Below are 18,205 nucleotides of genomic sequence, written 5' to 3'. Positions count from 1 at the left end.
AGAATGTCTCGCATGATTCGATGCATATCTCAATACATGGGCCATGATTTGTTATCTGGCTCCAGCTGACTTCTTAATCATGGCTTCACTTTGACTTTCTTATAGTTATTGCCTCCGCCACCTTCCTACATGAATAATTATGTTTTGTACCCATGGTTATCTTGATGCTGCCACTGCACCTTTTCCACCTTATTGTTGTATCAACAACCTCCTCATTGTTTTTTGGACTTAGACATCTAGTAATGCTAACAGTGTCTGGGCTACCTTTGGTGTTTTTCTACGGGACTGCTGTTGAAGTGCTTTATTATTAGATTGCAGACAAACACACTGCTCGGACACAAAGAAGAGTGGAGCATCAAGAGAATTAACAAGAACTTGGCAAGCGATAACTTTTTGGTAGTTGTATCGTTTTGAACCGATTTTTGGTACTTATTTACTCTACAGAAATTGGACCGAATGTGTCATTTTTAACCAATGTGGCCATATCTCTGACTTTTATATCAATTTTCTGATCCATATTGGTTAATCTTTACTCTTTTAGTATTGCTGGTTTTTGAGTTGCGCAACAAATTTCCAATTCAGGCCTTTGCATTAGGGTGTTCAAAAAAAAAATATCTGTAACCAATACACCATTCAGCCACCGCGTCTGAATGAAACCTCTATGAGGTTCAAAGGGATTTCTGCTGTGTCGTACTCGCACTTACCAGTCGGGTATCTACCGATTTATGAATATTAGTGTTTCGACATCATTTGGGCTGCAAAACCCTGTGGAGTTCATGTTGAGTGTGACTGCTTGAGTCTGTATCGTACCGGGGAGCCAAAGAAAGTGGGTGCATGGAGAATGCAAATGTGCTGTCTCCCTTTTTCTAGCTGCCTTGTTCTGTCTGCACTTTTTATAGGAGGTGAAAGTAGACAAACACCCACAGAGACAGACACTGTTGCAAAATAGGTCGCGTTCCAGTTCCACCCTGATGCACATAATTTTTTTTTTTTTTTGAGTTTTCTGGATGGTCCGGTGAAAAGCTGCTTTAATTTTCAACAAGGTTAAAGTTGTCAGTTTTCTTTGTGGGAGTTCTTTTCAGGGGAGAAGAGCAGAAAAAGTATGTCATTGTAAAGGGGGGGGGGGGTTATTTTTTTACTTGTAGTTTTGTTTTGTTTCTAAATAGTTGAGTTTCATGTTGGACTGATAATAATAACATCTGCTAAATTAGGCTCAACAGCATGAAGAAAGAGTGTTTAGCTCAGTTGTGCTGAATGATACTGTATGTTGGAAGTTTCTCACGGTCTGGTTCAAGCTTGGTAAAGGTCTGCCCTCTTCTGGTGGAAAGTCAGAGATGCACATAGTCAAGTGTGAACTAGTTTATAGATTGGTTGTATCTCTAAACATTTTCTCCCCAGAAGGTTATTTCTGTGGCTAGAATTTCACACAATGTGAAATACAGTCCTGAGGACACTGGCTTTTTTTTCGTAAGATTTGGCTTCAAGGAATCCTAAATATTTTTCCTCCTGTTCAGGTTCTTCTGCCCTCCCCCCTGCGTGTATCTGATGGGTAGTGGCTGGAAGAAAAAGAAGGAACAGATGGAGCGAGACGGTTGCTCCGAGCAGGAGTCGCAGCCTTGTGCCTTCATCGGCATCGGCAACAGTGACCAAGAAATGCAACAGCTGAACTTGGAGGGAAAGGTATGACACACACAGATGATGGAAGATGTTCTGGAGATAAACATGATTTCTAGACATGTTAAACATTCACTGTTTGGATGGAAATCCAAATGAGCTGGGGAGAAAACTTCAAATAGAATTTTCATCTTTGCTTTCTTCCCAGAATTATTGCACAGCCAAAACCTTGTACATATCCGACTCTGACAAGAGAAAGCACTTCATGTTGTCTGTCAAGATGTTCTACGGCAACAGCGCAGACATCGGTGTTTTCCTCAGCAAGAGGATCAAAGTCATCTCCAAGCCATCCAAAAAGAAACAGTCCCTGAAAAATGCAGACTGTGAGTTATATTGTTCACTTCAAAGTTGATTTAGTAGCAACTCATCAGAACTCATCCTAAGTAGTTAATTGCTATAAAAGGAGCAATTTGTCATTTGGAAAATGTTTTCTTCTTCCCCCTTCTTTATCCCTATTTTTCCCTTTGACCAATAGAGGGCAGTGCATCATCATTCAATTGCCTTCTAACCCAGTTAATGGCTCCACCTCTTCGTGCCTCTTAATGGTTTCATGTCTGTTTTCTCACTTCTGTGAGCAACATGTCATTTTGGGGTCATTATGTAACCTGCCTGCGTATGTTGTTACTCCTGCTGGTCTAGTGTGTATCGCATCAGGGACCAAGGTGGCACTGTTCAACCGGCTGAGGTCCCAAACAGTCAGTACGCGCTACCTACATGTGGAGGGCGGCAACTTTCACGCCAGTTCCCAGCAGTGGGGTGCTTTTTACATCCACCTGTGTAAGTGTCATTGAGTCTGAGCTGTTACTTTAACGCAAGCGCAAACATTATACAACAAAATTGCAGGACGATCTGATGTAGTTTGACAGCTTGACACATTGTCTTCTCCACTGCACTCTGTATTATAGTAATCACATAGGTGACGCATCAAAGACAAAGGAAGTGATTGAATGTGGGTTTGAATGAATTGAAACCAGTTTTGTGGGTTAATAATTTGTTCCCTGCTGTGTGTGTGTGTGTGTGTGTGTGTGTGTGTGTGTGTGTGTGTGTGTTTACAGTGGATGATGAGGAGTCTGAAGGAGAAGAATTCACTGTGAGAGACGGTTACATCCACTACGGCCAGACAGTCAAGCTGGTTTGCTCTGTCACTGGCATGGCCCTGCCCAGACTGGTAAAAGAAACACAGGCTAGAAAAGTGGGAAACAAATACAAATGCCACTGGCGTTAGTGGGGAAATTGTGTAATTATTGCAGCAGCCAGGGGAGAAAATACATTAAAATGATCCATCTGTCTTCACTACAATTCTTCTTTCCCTGTCCCGATTCTTCCACGTGGCTAAATCGCGCTCTCTTTCTCTTTCAGATCATCCGAAAGGTTGACAAGCAGACGGCGCTGCTGGATGCAGATGACCCCGTCTCCCAGCTCCATAAGTGTGCCTTCTACCTGAAGGACACAGAACGCATGTACCTGTGCCTTTCCCAAGAAAGGATCATCCAGTTTCAAGTCAGTGTCTCACCCAAACAACTCACACATCTATCATGTGTCTCTGCTTGTAGGCATCCATTCACATTCTAGGTCAAATCCACCTTATACACTTTTGACGATTAAAGAGGAACTTCACACAGTTGTTAAGTTGAAGAGTGACAGAATTGATTGCAGTGGAGAGTAGCCATGATTGGAGGTAATTGTTGATGGTTATCTCTCCCTGATGTGCGGTAAAGGTCACTTCTCCAAATCTTTCTCTTCTGCTAGGCCACTCCATGCCCAAAGGAACCAAACAAGGAGATGATCAATGACGGCGCCTCCTGGACAATCATCAGCACAGACAAGGCAGAATACACTTTCTATGAGGGCATGGGCCCTGTCCACTCGCCTGTCACCCCTGTGCCTGTGGTAGAGAGCTTACAGGTACAAGCAAGTGGTGTTTCTTGACACAGAACAAAAAGAGATTTGCTTTGCGCTTGCATGTCCACATCCCTGATTGTGGCTTCAGAAATTATTCCTCCTTTTTGTCCTACACTCTTTCACTTCACTATAGATTGATAGCCAAAGAAGGCACAACAGCAAAATGAGGTGTACCAAAAACGGACGTCTTCGAATATATTCTGAAGTCACTGTAAATCTAGTCACGGTGCTGACAGTGATTTATATCTGTACAACATGTCTTCTTTCAACATTTTCTTCTTTGTCTGCAGCTGAACGGTGGTGGCGATGTTGCCATGTTGGAGCTGACAGGACAGAACTTCACTCCAAATTTGCGGGTCTGGTTTGGTGATGTTGAGGCTGAGACTATGTACAGGTTTGTCTATTCCCCGTTTTTTTTCTCCAGACTTTATATGAAACTCACTTAAAATAACTTATTAGGCCTGTGGAAGGAACTTTAGGTTTAATGTATATATTGCAAACCTTAATACCTGGGCATTGGTGTCCAAATTAATAAAAGATTAAAACATTCTCCTTCAGCCTATAAATTATGCACACAATCTGCAGCTTGATGCACCTAAATCAAGCCAAATAATCCCCTTCTTAAAACCTGTGCTATTATTTTTCCAACAGGTGTCGTTTAAAACCAGATGGAGGCAAGTGTAGAACCAAACCTGCTATATTAATGTAAAATATTGTTTTAGAACGTGTCGACAACATGTCTTCTCCCCCCATAAGGCTTAAAGATTATTGCAGTGGTGATTTAACAAGTAATGATGTCTCCTCCTTCAAGTTATGACAGGAAGTTATCTGCACTTATCTGCATCTATGTTATAATAACCAAACTCTGGCATTACTCTGTATTTTTATATTATTTTATTTTTTTTTTGTTACTAAACACACATTAGGTGTGCAGAGAGCATGCTGTGCGTGGTGCCCGACATCTCCGCCTTCCGTGAGGGCTGGCGCTGGGTGCGGCAGCCTGTCCAGGTGCCTGTCACGCTGGTGAGGAATGATGGCATCATCTACTCCACCACACTGACCTTCACCTACACGCCAGAGCCGGGGCCCCGGCCACACTGCAGCGCCGCTGGGGCCATTCTGCGGGCCGGAAACTCCAGCCTGCTGAACAGCAGCAGCCAGGAGTCCGGTCCCGGTGTCTACGGCCCCAACAGCTCCTCCAACGCTGGAGTCACATCCTCATCCTCCACCGCCGCAGCAGTGGTCTCCTAACGCACACAGGGGCCACTCAATTCAATATGCCTTAAGGTATATAAAGACAATGGGGAATAATAAACAAAAACTCTGAAGTGCTGCGTATTAATTCTGGATACAAAGAAGCTGAATGGAAAAATCGGTGGTAAAAAGGAGCAAACGCAGGGGAAATCTGAAGGATTGACATCACAAAGTTGTCAGCCTGCAAGAATAAGTGAAGGCACTCCTTGTGATGCCCCCTCTCCTGTGGTAACTTTAGGGACCTGCCGATCCAGTCCTGCTGTTTGGAATGAGTGAAGTCCCTGCAGGCTCAGAGCACCAGCACCTTTCTTCGGCTGTGAGAATGGAAACCACAACAACAATACATCCACCGTGTACAAGAAGAAAAATCTCTCAAAAGTATATTTTTGCGCCGGCCTGCTCCCCATACCCTCCACCTTAACCCTCCAGCCACTTGTTTTATAATTATTCTTTTTGTTTTTATATTATTTTGCATTAATTTGTGGTTTCCTAAAGGGGGCTGGATGTATTGTTGTTGGAGGGAGCGCAAGGAATGCAGAGGGACACACGCAAAACGTGACGATAACATAGTTTTTATGGACCAAGGATCTTGTATAAGCTTTAGTAAAGGTACATTTTTCTCCATACCTTTTTGTATTAAACATATAGTACACTTTTGTTACCAAATAGTTTCTATTCTTCCTCTGAGCTTGGGCTTTGTTTCCCCCCTTTTGAGGTCCAGAATCCCGATGTGTATGTTTTTGCAACCTTACTGCAAACGCCTGCTTTTTCAGTCTTTGGATTGAACTTTTGTTTTAATCCTGTTGGGGAAAAACCTGAAGTCTGGGTTGTTGTTATTAATGTAAGCGAAGGTTGTTGTTTATGTTTTGTTTTGTTTTTGTTTTTAAATTGGGAAATAACCTCAGAGGGCCTATTTTTTATCATTGGTTTGTATGAAGTCTTTAAAAAGAAAAGCTTTAAGCAACGCCTCTGCCTTGCCTGCAATACTCTATGTGCGCTATGTCTCCTTAGGAAAGTATACACATCAGTACATCTCATATGGAGCCATAGCAACATTTGCAGAATACATCAAAAACTAGACTTCCGTGGTTACGAAAAAAAAGTCAGTTGTCATTTTCAAACTAATGTAATAAGCGTAGTCATTGACTTAAAAGGATAGCCTTAGTACTGTATATTCTTACTGTGTACACAGTCAAACCAGTCACATATCTAATATCCTGTATCTGTCGCTCTAATGGTCAATGTATCTGATAACGTAGTGAAACTTGTCTCTCTAAACTGCACCTAGCGAGGTGTCTTCCTGTGTGTGGGGGTGTTTGTGTGCTTGTGTGTGGTTTTGGTGGCATTCAACTCCAGTTGGTTTCCCAAAAAAGTCGGACACTTTTCAATTTGATGTGGCCTTACTGATAATGTCATTTACAAAAAAAGAAAAATACTTCTCCATCCTCTTATCTGCTGTTTACTCACCTTGGAAGAACCTGTGCATAGCACAAAAACAAACTAATGCCTCGCTTCTTATCACAGGAGCACTGCTGTTTTGAGCTCGCTGCTGCTGCTCCACCTTGTCGTGCAAAGCAAAGCAGCCTTCTAAGAGATCTCTCAGCTTTCAATCCCGTTTTTTCATTTTAATGTTTTTTCCCCATGTGGTGCCTGGCACCTTTTCACTTTTGGTACAATGTCTCACAAGCGCTGTAAACTCTCCTGTCATTTCGTTTTTGTTTTTCTGTTTTGCAGGAACAAGAGTGTGTTCATAATTCACTGTCCAAGTAGTTGCACTCGTCTGTGTTCATGGCAACCACGTAAAGGCCTTCTAAATGTGTTTTGCATTTCCTCACATTACAGCAATATTGTACAGGTCAATTCATCGTTGTTGTCCGCCTGAGCACTAGTTCACCAGCCAGCAAGTGTGTCTGTGTGTGTGAGACTGTCGTATGTTGTCGCTGTAATGGAATAGTGAGTCAGACTCGCTTCAATTCAAACCTGCTCTCCAAAACAAAAAGAACTTGAGATTCATTGTTTTTTTTGTTTTGTTTTGTTTTGTTTTTCTGTCTTCCACCTGAATACAAATGTCTGATAAACATTCGAAGGCAATACTTGTGATCTTTAATAGTACAGTACAACTGTAGACACTTCCAGGAAAAAGAACAATATTTAAACTTGAATGTCAATTTCAGACTTTATCACAAGCAAAACTTTTAAATGGGAACAAAAAAGGTTTTGCTTGACCCCCCCCACCCCACCCCCTGTAAAAATTAAGTTATGCTCCCATTTCGCTACCTGTCCATAAATTATGTTAAATGTTTTATATTGCAATATTGATTTGCTTTTTTTAATATATTGGCATAAAATCCCCCCTTGTCTAATGTCAAAAAGAAAGAAAAGTGCATTATTGCCTATGCTGCCTAGGTTGGCCAGGTGGTGTTTTTAAAAATTTTCAAAGAAGCCGCTTCCCGTCTGTCCTGGAGTTGTCTAGTAATTGGCGCTGCAGCGGTAGTGCAGCATCAAACCCCGAATATTTGCGCTTTTTCACACTGAACTCTGGACGTGACAAGCCACAGGCCCATTTGAACCCTTTACTGTGCCGGATGGAGATCACAAAATCTTAACTGTAAACTTTTAACTTGAGTGTTTTCGATACGTACGAGCTCTAAATTCGGTGCGTTTTTAATATAGCCTCTGCATTAGCATCACCTCCCCCCCTCTTTCCACCCTTGTTCAGATATTTTTGGGTTTGTTGTTTACACGTTGAGTTGCCTCTTTTAGGCCAAACACCCCTGGCTCCTCTTTATCTCCCCAGCGCAGCTTTGTCACATTTACTCAAACTAATAAAGGGGGTGATGCATGCATTAAAAAAAAAAAGTGTCGCCTTGACAATCTGAGCTGGTTTACAGTTTATATCTCTCTTTGAATTTCTGCAGTTTAAAGAGACAGGGAGGATACTGAATAACTTGATAACACACCTCACTTGTAAAGGGGATGAACTGTCAAAAGGAGTCAAGAAAATGTTACATGCCTTCTTAAACACACGCTGTATTATCTTGGCGACAGAGCTTTCAGAGAGGGGAGAAAAAAAACACTCATTAGCATTTGAGATACTTTTACAAAATATCATTGTATCCAGTTTCTTTCTCTCTGTGTGTCTGGTCACATTTGTTTTACTCTTCCAAAAGCAGCTGTTCTTGTGTGTGTGTTTGTTTTTATATTCGGAGCTCTGAACAATGTATGTATGTATGTATGTATCCTCTAATATGCCAAAAGTCTTTTATAATGTAGTTTTCATGCACTGCTAAACAAAACAGGGCAGAGTAAGAGGCAGCTTTAAACAAAATATAAAAAAAGGAGTGTGGAGCCCTTCTCTGTCGCACTCAGCCTTACTTCTTTAGACTATTTGGCTGTTTGCACTACAGAGTGCTAACCTTTGTTTTTCTCTCACACATTTCATCCTTCCTCTTTGTGGCTCATCTTTATGTATGTACATTTGGAGTTTTAATTTTCACCTTTCCTCTATACATTTTTGTTCGTAACAGCCTCTTAAGCTTAGCTTTGCTGCAGTCAGATCACTTTTTCCCCCCCACCTTTTCTTCTCCATGTCCTTTTGCTATTCTTCACTCTCACTGTAACTGTGTTTCATTCTAGTAAATGGTCAGCAGAGGTGTCGTTGTGGTAGTATACTCAGTGCTCAAAGGGTTGCTCATGGTAGAAACCTGTGCCGTTTGTAACATTTAGCAATAACGTCAAAACAAGGGGACGGTTTTTTGATAACATATGTTAGTTTGTTTTTGTACATATTGCAGCTCCAGATCATGCTCAAATCTGTATGTCATTAAAAGTAAAAAAGAGAAAAAAACTTGCAATATTGGCATAAAAATGAGAAATAAAGTGATATAAAATCTCACTTTGTGTACATATTTAATTGATTTTGGCAGAAAAGCAGAAATGAATAACCCAAAATTGCCTCTTGTATGAAAAGCATTTGATACATGCTATTTCCATCTTTAATTTTTTTCCCTCTCCAGGGACAGTTGATCTCTCAGTGGCGCTGCAGAGAGAAGGCGAGTGGTGTTTTGGACATGAAAGGAGTCCCAGCAGATTCCCTTGTTTCTTTCCACCGTGTGTCTGGACCCTAATGCCCTACGTCCTTTAGATCCACTTTTATTAAAGCCGTTAAAAGCTGCAAATTGCTCTGCCACAAGTCTTACACAGCCTACACAGCTCCAGACGGGCACTCAAGGTCTTTATATGGTCAACCAGTCGTTGGTTATTTGTAGATGATTCCATTCCCAGAGCCACTTAAAGATTTATGTTTTTACATTCAAATATGTGGCCTCAATTTTAACAGAATTTCCATTAAGATAGGCATATAATAATGCAGTAAAACAAACACTTTAACATTTTCTATTAATCTGTTAAACCTTTTTGAAAGAAGACATTACTGAAGCCATGCAATGAAAACCTCAACATATCAATACAAGAAAACAAAATGTGCTACATTAACGCTGCTAAATTTAACGGTAGGAGTTGGTGGAAATCAGGTGGGTAATGCCAGGAATTTGCTCTTTACAGATGAAAACGCAGCTGTTTAAAGTCCCAGAAAATGATAAGCCTCTCCAGTTCCCGTGGTACACAAGGTACAACTTTCATCATACCACCGAGTTTTTCCCAACCTTACTCACTCATTATTTACCACATGGGTCACATATTTGAGTCGTCACAATGAATGTAAAATAATAGGTTTTGTAAAATTAGTGCACAAACGGAAATTACTTTTCACGCTTATGTCAACAAAAAAGATGCTAAGTTTAATTGGTGATCTTTGAAGGTGTTGATTACTGTAGTGTTGAGTATTGGACAAGCCAGAAATTCTCTCTGTCTAATCCCAGATCTATACTAATGAGCTGAAGAGTGTGGGAGCAATCTTTTCATCTAACTTTCAAGAAGAAAAATATCCACGTCCAAACATGTCAAAGACTGCATTTAGGCTTGTGAACATGGTGCTGCCGTTGAAAATGACGGTAAACTGAAATAAGAAAATTACAACTGAGTAAAGAAGGTGTGATATAAGATTTTTGAAGCAAAAGAGAAACGAATGGGAAGCAATGCTGCCTTGGTTAGAAGGGAATTTTCATACGAATGATAAATTGTAGCATAGTGTGGTATAAATGGTACTGCTCAGAGGTAGAGAGCTAACACTGGTAGTTAAGTTTCATTCTTGACCTTGAAAACAAAGCAGCCTCCCCTTAAGGTCCATTTAGTGTTTGTTTAAAAGTTTTTGGCCACATGGCATGATCTTTATCAGCAGATTGTGCTGTAGGTGATGTAATTGTGGGTGTTCGATTTATTATTAATCTGTTGAGTTTCTAAGCCCTTTACATGCTGACCACACCGTGTCTGCTAAAGGAGTCTTCAGATCAGCATCTAAATACTGATATTCTGCTTTAAGAATATCTACCTGACTGCGTGCCTTTTTTGGGGGGGGGGGGACTACCCTAAGAATTCAGGACTACCATGCAGTCCGTGGTAAAGGAATAAATATGTATAAAGACAATATAGGGAGAATTAACTATATTAATTGATATTCAAGCGCATAAAAACACTCCACACTTGAGGGCCTTCATGGCTTTATATGATCAGGCATCTGTCACCCACCCTGGCACTACAAGCCTCAGGGAAACATCTGCTTGTGTTGATCTGCCCTGAGGGAACTCCTGCTCCACTACTGTACCCACGTCACATCACACTCCATAAACTGAGGGATTAGTTTAGATATTCACTGTGAGGTCTTTACACTGAACAATACACCACGGATTCCCATCAGGTGGTTCCAATCTGGCCAGTGCTCTTACACAGGTAAGAGCACTAATTACACAAGTAATTCAAGTTAGATCGCTCCAGGCTGATGCACGGATGCCGGTGTAGGTAAAGCGTGTGCTGGCTCCACTTGGAGGGGTATGACCATTGTGCTCATTGGTCTTTGGTCCCACTCTTGGTTTGTTGCTTTCCCCTTTGGTCGTTCCGCTTCCGGATGACCTCCCTAAGCCGCTTCTCGTTCCTCCAGTCGTCCTGGAGCAACTGCAGCAGGTGAAGGTGGACAGCATGCCCTGACGGAAGCGTTTGTTCATGAAGCAGTAAATGATGGGGTTGACACAGGCTGAAGTGTAAGACAGCAGGTGAATGAAGGAGATAGGTGCGCCAGTCAGACGGTAGGCCGAGCGCTGGTCGAAGGCCTGCCACGCGTTGACCACAAAGACAGGAGTCCAGCACAGGAAAAAAAGGAAGACGATGACCAGGAGCATGCGGATCACACGCTTCTTGGCCATCAGATTAGCTGTGGAGGTGCTGCTGCACACACGACCCACCGTGGGCTTGCTGCTGGAGTTGCCTGAACTCACTGTGAAGCTCTTCCTTTTAGATGGCTGCAGGTAACAGCCATCACTGTCACCTGGCTTGATGCTGCCAGTGCTGGATTGTCTGTCTGTTATGGTAGAGTATATCAATGAAATAAAAGAAACACTGAAATATGAGAGATTGCAATTTTATCAGCAGCAAAATCAGTTCTGCCGCTGTCAAGATGACTATAGACTTAGACTATAAACCTGGACTTAAAAAAATGTCAGACTATGATTTCATTAAAGATGAATTATCATGTCAAATTACAATAGCCAAAGGAATAGTAGAAGTCTATTGACGTTTAATATTATACTTTTGCCAGAAAATCACATGGAATAAGCTGAAACCAAATGAATAATATGACTTTATCCTATTATTCCGTAGTAGGAGCTGAATATCTATTATTTCTATGTTCCTACATCACAATAAACAGGGACGGTGTTCTTATTTCGTTTTTTTTCCCCACATGTATTACATTGTTCTGTTGGAAATATGAGCCAGAGCATCAAATGAGTAAGTCACAGCTGGAAACAGTCCACAATGAATTCACTATTTAGTCCTGTTTGAATAAAAATGTCCCTAAAACTTTTCAATGCGTTTTTATGTCCTAAGTTAAAAATAAATGGGCATGGTGCTAAATTCCACAACCAGAGAAGAGAAGATCATTATTTAGTTGGTTGTTTTTTTACTATAAAAAGCTGAACAATTGCATGTTTTTTTTTTTGCATAATGAAAATGTCGCTTTGAACTCTTTCTCAGTTTTATTTCCGTACCTCTGCTAGATTTCCTATTAGACAGCTCATACTTGATGCCGCGGTAGAGCTCTAGGGAGATGAGTCCATAGGCTGTCATCATGACGATCCCAGGGATTAAGAACAGAAGCAGCAAGAGAGACACATACCTGCAAGGGAGACATTTTGGAATGAAGGCCATGTTAAAGAGGATTCACTTTATCTAATTTAGGTTGGGTCTTTACTATTGTTAAAGCAGGTTGACATAATTGAAAATGTTGTGCTTTTATTTTAAAGGGTAGAATCTGTTGTAGCCAGCTATCAAAGTGGTTGTCTCACACCAGCAGAACCACGTTGAGAAAATCAATAAAGGAGCGATCCGAAATTAAGGGTGGACTATTTCTGCTGCCATGCCATGATAGTGTGAAGGCACCCTGGTGGGGCAATAAAGGTACAACTTTTTCCATTTGCACTTAGCTCACCAGGACTGCTGGATGATGATGTTGGGCCACACCAGACGACACATGTGCCCAGTGCTGTTGTTGAGCCGGTTAAAAGGCTTGAGCTTGCAAAAAATGGGATAGGGCAGCATCAGGATGAACGAAGCCACCCAGGTGGCAGTGATGACCTTGGCAGCATGCGATTTAGTCTGCCACGTCCTGGAGGTCAGCGGGTTGCAAATGGCACTGTAGCGCTCCAGAGAGATGGCCACCAGGTTGAAGGTGGAAACACTTACTGATACGCCTGCACAGATCACAAAGCCCAGACACTGATGACTGTCAGTTTTAAGTGCCTAATTAACTGAGATTAACCTTTTAAAAAGCACAAATGTAGCTGACATAAGCTGAAAGGACACATTAGGTTGAGATACACCATTAATCAGAAATATTGGAAAATTAAAGGAGATTATTCTTAAAGAAATTCATAGTAAACCATTACAGCTTTCATGTTCTATAAATACAAAGCTACAGTTAAAAGAAGATTAGCTTTTAGCTTGGTATGACGACTGGAAAGCACTCAGCATTTTGCCCCCCTTCCCACGTCCTCAACTCCATGTTTAGTTTTTTAAATAAAATAAGGTCTGTAGTTAACAAAAGGTCAACAGAGTTTCATGTTTTGTTCTCAGAAACAAAATTTGGTAATAAGTAGCTCACTCATGCTGTTTCTGAGCTTTTACGTCTCTTAAAACTGATAGTTGCTAAGAAGTTGCTAAATAAGGCAACAGATGTTACTTGGAACACAAAACATCTTTATGCTGAAAACGGAAACTTATCCTCTCACTAATCTGCCTTTACAGCCTTCAGATCAACATCTATATCGAGTCACTATAATAAAAAAGGCTTTTCTTGAAGAGGTAAGTGCGCTGAAACAAACTACAGATAGGAAATGTGGTGGCAGTGATGCTAAAGTCGTGCGACCGTAATGTAGTTTGTTTTCAACCTAACAATAGGGTTTTGTTACGAAACACATGTACTGTAGTCAGGAACTAGCTAGCATAGCTAAACCAACACGCCTACGTTTATTTATTTTTATTTATTTTTGTTTTCATGTTATTTTTGTTTGTTTGTTCTATTATAATAGCAGTTATTCTTAGAGGTGCTGGTAGGCATTTTGAACATACGACTCAGCTGGATTCCTTACTGCCAGTCTGTATGCTAAGCTAAGCTAACTCTGACTGGTCTATATTTGTTTTGTTAAGCTTTTCATCAAACTCTGAGCGGAAATAAGGTCAGTAATACAATAATTATATTTTTGGTATTGAGCTATTGCTTCAATTAGGCAACGTTGCTATCTGTGTTTTCTCTCCACCATGAGCTTTGTAGCAGCCAGCAGATCAGCATCATCCCAAACCGGCGCAGGGTTTATCGAGATGCTTGTGATGCAGTGGCACATTGTTTTGTCACATTAAATTTAACTGCTGAGCTGTGACAGAGTACATCCTGCACTGTTACCAGATCACCGCTAACACACTCAGTAACAATAACAAGAACCACTATAAATACATTCATATTATCATTGTGTACCATCTGAGAGGAGCGACACAGAAACGGGTAAACACATGGACAAATGAGGAAACAATCTGAGAGGACAGTGCTCTGATCTCACTGCACAGTTACACAGAGCAACAGGAAGCAAGGAGAAAAATGAAAATAAGATTTCCTAGCGGACTTTTAATTGGATGGGAATGAGATATTAGTGGCGGTGCATCATCTTTAATAACCGCCAAAACTCCCAAGCAGAGATTTTCAGAGATGTAGAAACAGAAAACTGGGGAATTTATGAAGCTTCCGTGGGAAATAAAGGCAGTGAAGGGCTGATTAACATGCCTGATGTGACTGACTCATCACCTTTCAAAGCTGCCTTGGAAGAAGATTAAAATCCTGAAATGCTTTAAAACAATGCACATTGTAATATGTATTGAGTCATGAGGATTATGAGGAATTATTTTGTGCTTAGTCTTAAAAGATAAATAAAGCAATTTTTTTTCTGCATTTTCCTCAGCGCATAATTTCAAATTGTCATATAGGAATTTTAAATATTTTTTAGTGTGTTGTCTCATTTATTAACATCACAAACTCCCCCTGTCCATCAATTTATTTTAGACAGCCTGAAACCACAAATTTAAATCAAGGGGCTTTATAGTCTGTTCAGACAAGGCAAAAAATCCATCCACAAACCTTTTAAAATATAATAAGAATTAAGGGAAAGTAAGAAAGGAGCGATTCCTCTTAGAGGTGTCTGTCTTATAGAGCAGTTCAAGGCACTTGAAATAGCTTGTGCAGTGGAAACATGATCATCCTGCTTCATGGGGTAAGGAGCGATTCATGCTACGAAGTTTTACATTAATAATGTTAAATCTAGGACATATGACACATGTTTCCACATTTATGGCTACAGCCTTGCTGGTTTACAGTCCACCATACCTCATCCGGACTATAGTCCAGAGGAGCAATTGGTTTAGCATTCACCATCCATATTTTACCTCATTTACTGTACACAGATGAAGAAATGAAGCAAGAACTTAAAAAGAGAGCATTACTTCGGATTGATTTAGTATTGGCTGGCAGTGTTAGGCAATAAATAATTATTATGTTGGGTATATTTTTTGTCATATAATTTCAGTAACCTCTACGTCTACGTATTCTTCCTCATTAGAAATGACTCTAGTATTAATGCAAAGTTTCCCATCAGACTTTACACTGAATATTGGACCAAGATTGGCTTCCAAAATCCTGCTGGAACATATTAGTCTAGAGCTCAGTTTTAGTTGAGACAAGGAAAACTGTATTATGTTATCTGGGTTTCATCTGGGTACACCGGGTTTCCTACCACAGTCCAAGAACATGCATGCTGGGTTAATTTGTAACTCTAAATTAGAGGTGTACCCTGCCTCTTGCCTAATGGAAGCTGGGATAGGCTGCAACACCTTGGTGACCCTGAATAAGATCCGCTTTTAGGATGAAGGATTGTGTGCAATAATCTCCTTGTTCTAAGATTGTTTTTCTTCTTGTTATCAACTTTTCTTTGAGTTAACCAGGACAAAAGGTGCTATATAAATATATTTTGATCAATTTAATCTTTGTATAAAGTCAAACTCTTCACACCAATCATCCTGCTCCCCTGAGTTTAATCCTCAATAACAGTTGACCTCAGTTATAAATTATACTCCTCCTTTCCATTGGGTTTTTGTTACTGATGTTGATGTTGATGATGTTGTTGATGTTGTTGATCCCTTCATACCAGCCATCATTGTGCGTCTTACTATTTATGAACAAGAAACTACAAGCCAAGACACAATCAAAACTGGCTTCGGGTCAGTCTACACTTTGTGACATCATGTGAGGACCGCTTTTAGTTCATTTTTAGCTCATGCTCATTACAGTGCCAGGAGGCAGGCAAATGAACTTTGCACAGGACATGGCCTAGGATGACTTCAATTATCATCAGTCTAACATATAATACAATTACTGGGACAATAAAAAAAAAAAAAAAACAGCAATAGTTCACCGAAGACAGAGAGGAGACCATTGTGCTTGGACATATTAGAAATATTTAAAAGATGGAAGAAAAAATAGCATTATTGTGAAACGTTTACACATTTAACTCAAACTGGACAAAAAGCTAGTCACTGGTATACTTAACTTAAAAAAAGACATTTTTGACTCGGCACAACTTTCATACAACATTAGTCATAAAAAGGTGCACAGGATGAAATCGGAAAAGACAGGAGATGAGACAATGCCAATGTCAAAAACAACCATTGACTCACCCATGAAATACATGACCAGTTTGCATATTCCAGTGCCAAAGATGAAATCCCTCATGAGGTTGGGGATGAGGGTGAAGGGGATGCAGACGAGGGAGACCATCAGGTCGCTGACAGCCAGAGACAGGAGGAATAGGTTCGTGACAGTTCTCATGCGACGGTTCCTCACCAAGACAGCAACGATGAGGCTGTTGCCCACAACACTGAGCAGAAAGATCAGGCTGTAGAGGACAATTCGCACTGTCTCGTTGATATCTGAGACAAAAAAGGACACAATTTGAAGAGACACACAAACTCTTACAATTTGTTGTAAATACAGTCCAACTCTTTCTCTCTCACACATCACTATTTTCTAATTACGGATAATCCTATAAGGATCCACATATAGAGTAGTAACTCATATAAAGTAGTTTCAAATTCAGTATATGCAGAAAATTTTGATTTTTTATAATAAGCAGAAAATGCGCTGACAATTTACATCCATTAAGTTCTTTAAGAGCCTAATTCACAAAACGGTGTTAAGTTTGTGCTAGTGGAGTCTGTTTTGTGACGGTGAAGTATAAGGTGGCAGCTCTGCTCACTTGACACTGGCTGAACTACTGTACAGTGACAACAGATGTGTCATACTAAAATACAGCAAAAGACATTAGCTTCACGGAGGATTTGAGCCATATGCGTAATGCGCACAGACGCAAAAAAACAAAACAAAACGCCTCAAGCACTGGCATGGCTGCCTTTAAATTAGATTAAATACCAAAAGTATGAATAAAATTAGCCATTGTTCCACAGGATGTGTCACAGCCTTTGGTAGTAATAAAAACGACCGTACCTTTAGGCTCTGGGGAAGGGTCCTGGTCGCTCTCGCAGTCCGAAATATTCTTGATTCCCAAATTACATAAAATTTTATTCAGGTCGGTGGAATTTAGAAGCATGTCATGAATTGTAAACGTCTCCATGTCGCTCCCTTTCTGCTGTACCCTCAAGTAAAATCAGTCATGTGCACAGTTTTCGTCATGTTCTTGCAAGACAAAAAGAAAAACAAACAAACAAACAAACAAACAAAAATGTCTCAGACGAAGAGATTTGACAACATTTCAAATATCCAATCTGTCGATTTTAGAAAAAATGAAACGGGGGTTGAAAAAAAAAAATACAATAGTGTTCTGCGCAAGTTCCCGTGCGCCTCAGTCTGGTGCGCCGCGCTCCACTAACGCTCAGCATTTCCAGATACTGACGACATGTGGACACATTCTTGAGCGCTCAGCCCGCCTTCAGAGTCCGTGCTAGTCAGCATCTCCTTTTTTTTTTTACGAAACACCCAGTCATCAGTCATCGTGGTAGCCCAGTAAAGATGCTGCACAGTGTTTGGTTGGCTGTGTGCGGGTTTCTTCTTAATTTTTAAATAAATATCTCAAATATATCTTGTATCTCTGATCTCTCAGAAGAGAGGGAATGCTGACAATTCATGACTTAAAATGTCAGAAGCCTCGTGCCAGTTCGGTGGGTGTGCATGGTTCTCTGGCACATTTAACGCGTGTTGTTGCCTGCTGCAGCATTTCATGTGAACATGTCAGCAACAATTAGGAAGATTATTGACTCAAGCTGTAATTGTTCTGATGGGGGAGAGGGGGGGTTAGCAGGAGCGAACTTATTATTATGTCTTTATGTTTTTTGAACACGGTGAACTCCGCATGAAAGCCTTAATAATCTATTTATCTAAATCTAATGTTTTTGGTTCCGAAATCATATATTTTATTTGCCAAACATTCGAACTACTTATATAAATAGATTGATGTATACATACATAAAGCTGGCTGCTGGATAAATGTAAAGGAGTAAAACTTGCACTGTTTGGCTCTAAAATGTATTTACATAGCAGTATAAATTATTACAAAAATGATAACACTCACTGAATAGGTAGATATGTAGATAAAAAATGTGCAGTAAAATTGTACCATACAGTTGCATCGCTGTACCATATAACACGGTC

The 18,205-nt window shown here is 40.5% G+C and overlaps 2 protein-coding genes across 2 annotated transcripts in view; one reads left to right on the top strand and one right to left on the bottom strand.

Annotated features, from left to right (window-relative positions):
• The window catches only part of rbpjb (recombination signal binding protein for immunoglobulin kappa J region b), a 37,866-nt gene extending 30,784 nt beyond the window's left edge, over positions 1–7,082 (top strand). The window contains exons 4-11 of the mRNA XM_067523476.1: positions 1,515–1,680; positions 1,823–1,997; positions 2,314–2,451; positions 2,730–2,842; positions 3,034–3,174; positions 3,424–3,579; positions 3,867–3,970; positions 4,503–7,082. Coding sequence (XP_067379577.1) covers positions 1,515–1,680; positions 1,823–1,997; positions 2,314–2,451; positions 2,730–2,842; positions 3,034–3,174; positions 3,424–3,579; positions 3,867–3,970; positions 4,503–4,827 — 1,318 coding nt within the window. The 3' untranslated portion in view covers positions 4,828–7,082. The remainder of the gene's footprint in view (positions 1–1,514; positions 1,681–1,822; positions 1,998–2,313; positions 2,452–2,729; positions 2,843–3,033; positions 3,175–3,423; positions 3,580–3,866; positions 3,971–4,502) is intronic.
• Positions 7,083–8,725: 1,643 nt separating this feature from the next.
• cckar (cholecystokinin A receptor) lies at positions 8,726–17,697 on the bottom strand. Its single transcript, XM_067523475.1, has 5 exons — positions 17,045–17,697; positions 16,219–16,470; positions 12,431–12,692; positions 11,991–12,118; positions 8,726–11,302 (listed from the first exon to the last, which is right to left on the bottom strand). Exons 1-5 carry the CDS (start codon positions 17,169–17,171, stop codon positions 10,704–10,706), a joined length of 1,368 nt encoding a protein of 455 aa, XP_067379576.1. The 5' UTR covers positions 17,172–17,697; the 3' UTR covers positions 8,726–10,703.
• Between the last annotated feature and the right edge of the window lie 508 nt (positions 17,698–18,205).

This window comes from Channa argus, chromosome 12 (assembly GCF_033026475.1).
Source record: "Channa argus isolate prfri chromosome 12, Channa argus male v1.0, whole genome shotgun sequence".
Classification (NCBI taxonomy): domain Eukaryota; kingdom Metazoa; phylum Chordata; class Actinopteri; order Anabantiformes; family Channidae; genus Channa; species Channa argus.
This window is presented reverse-complemented; position numbering and strand designations above follow the sequence as displayed.

Bases quoted from the DNA above. Each gene is read 5' to 3' on its own strand.
- cckar (XM_067523475.1), bottom strand. From the start codon at position 17,171: ATGGAGACGTTTACAATTCATGACATGCTTCTAAATTCCACCGACCTG. The intron at 16,471-17,044 runs GTACGGTCGTTT...TTTTTGTCTCAG, and splicing joins CCCTTCCCCAGAGCCTAAAG to ATATCAACGAGACAGTGCGA. The intron at 12,693-16,218 runs GTGAGTCAATGG...TGATCTGTGCAG, and splicing joins ACTGGTCATGTATTTCATGG to GCGTATCAGTAAGTGTTTCC.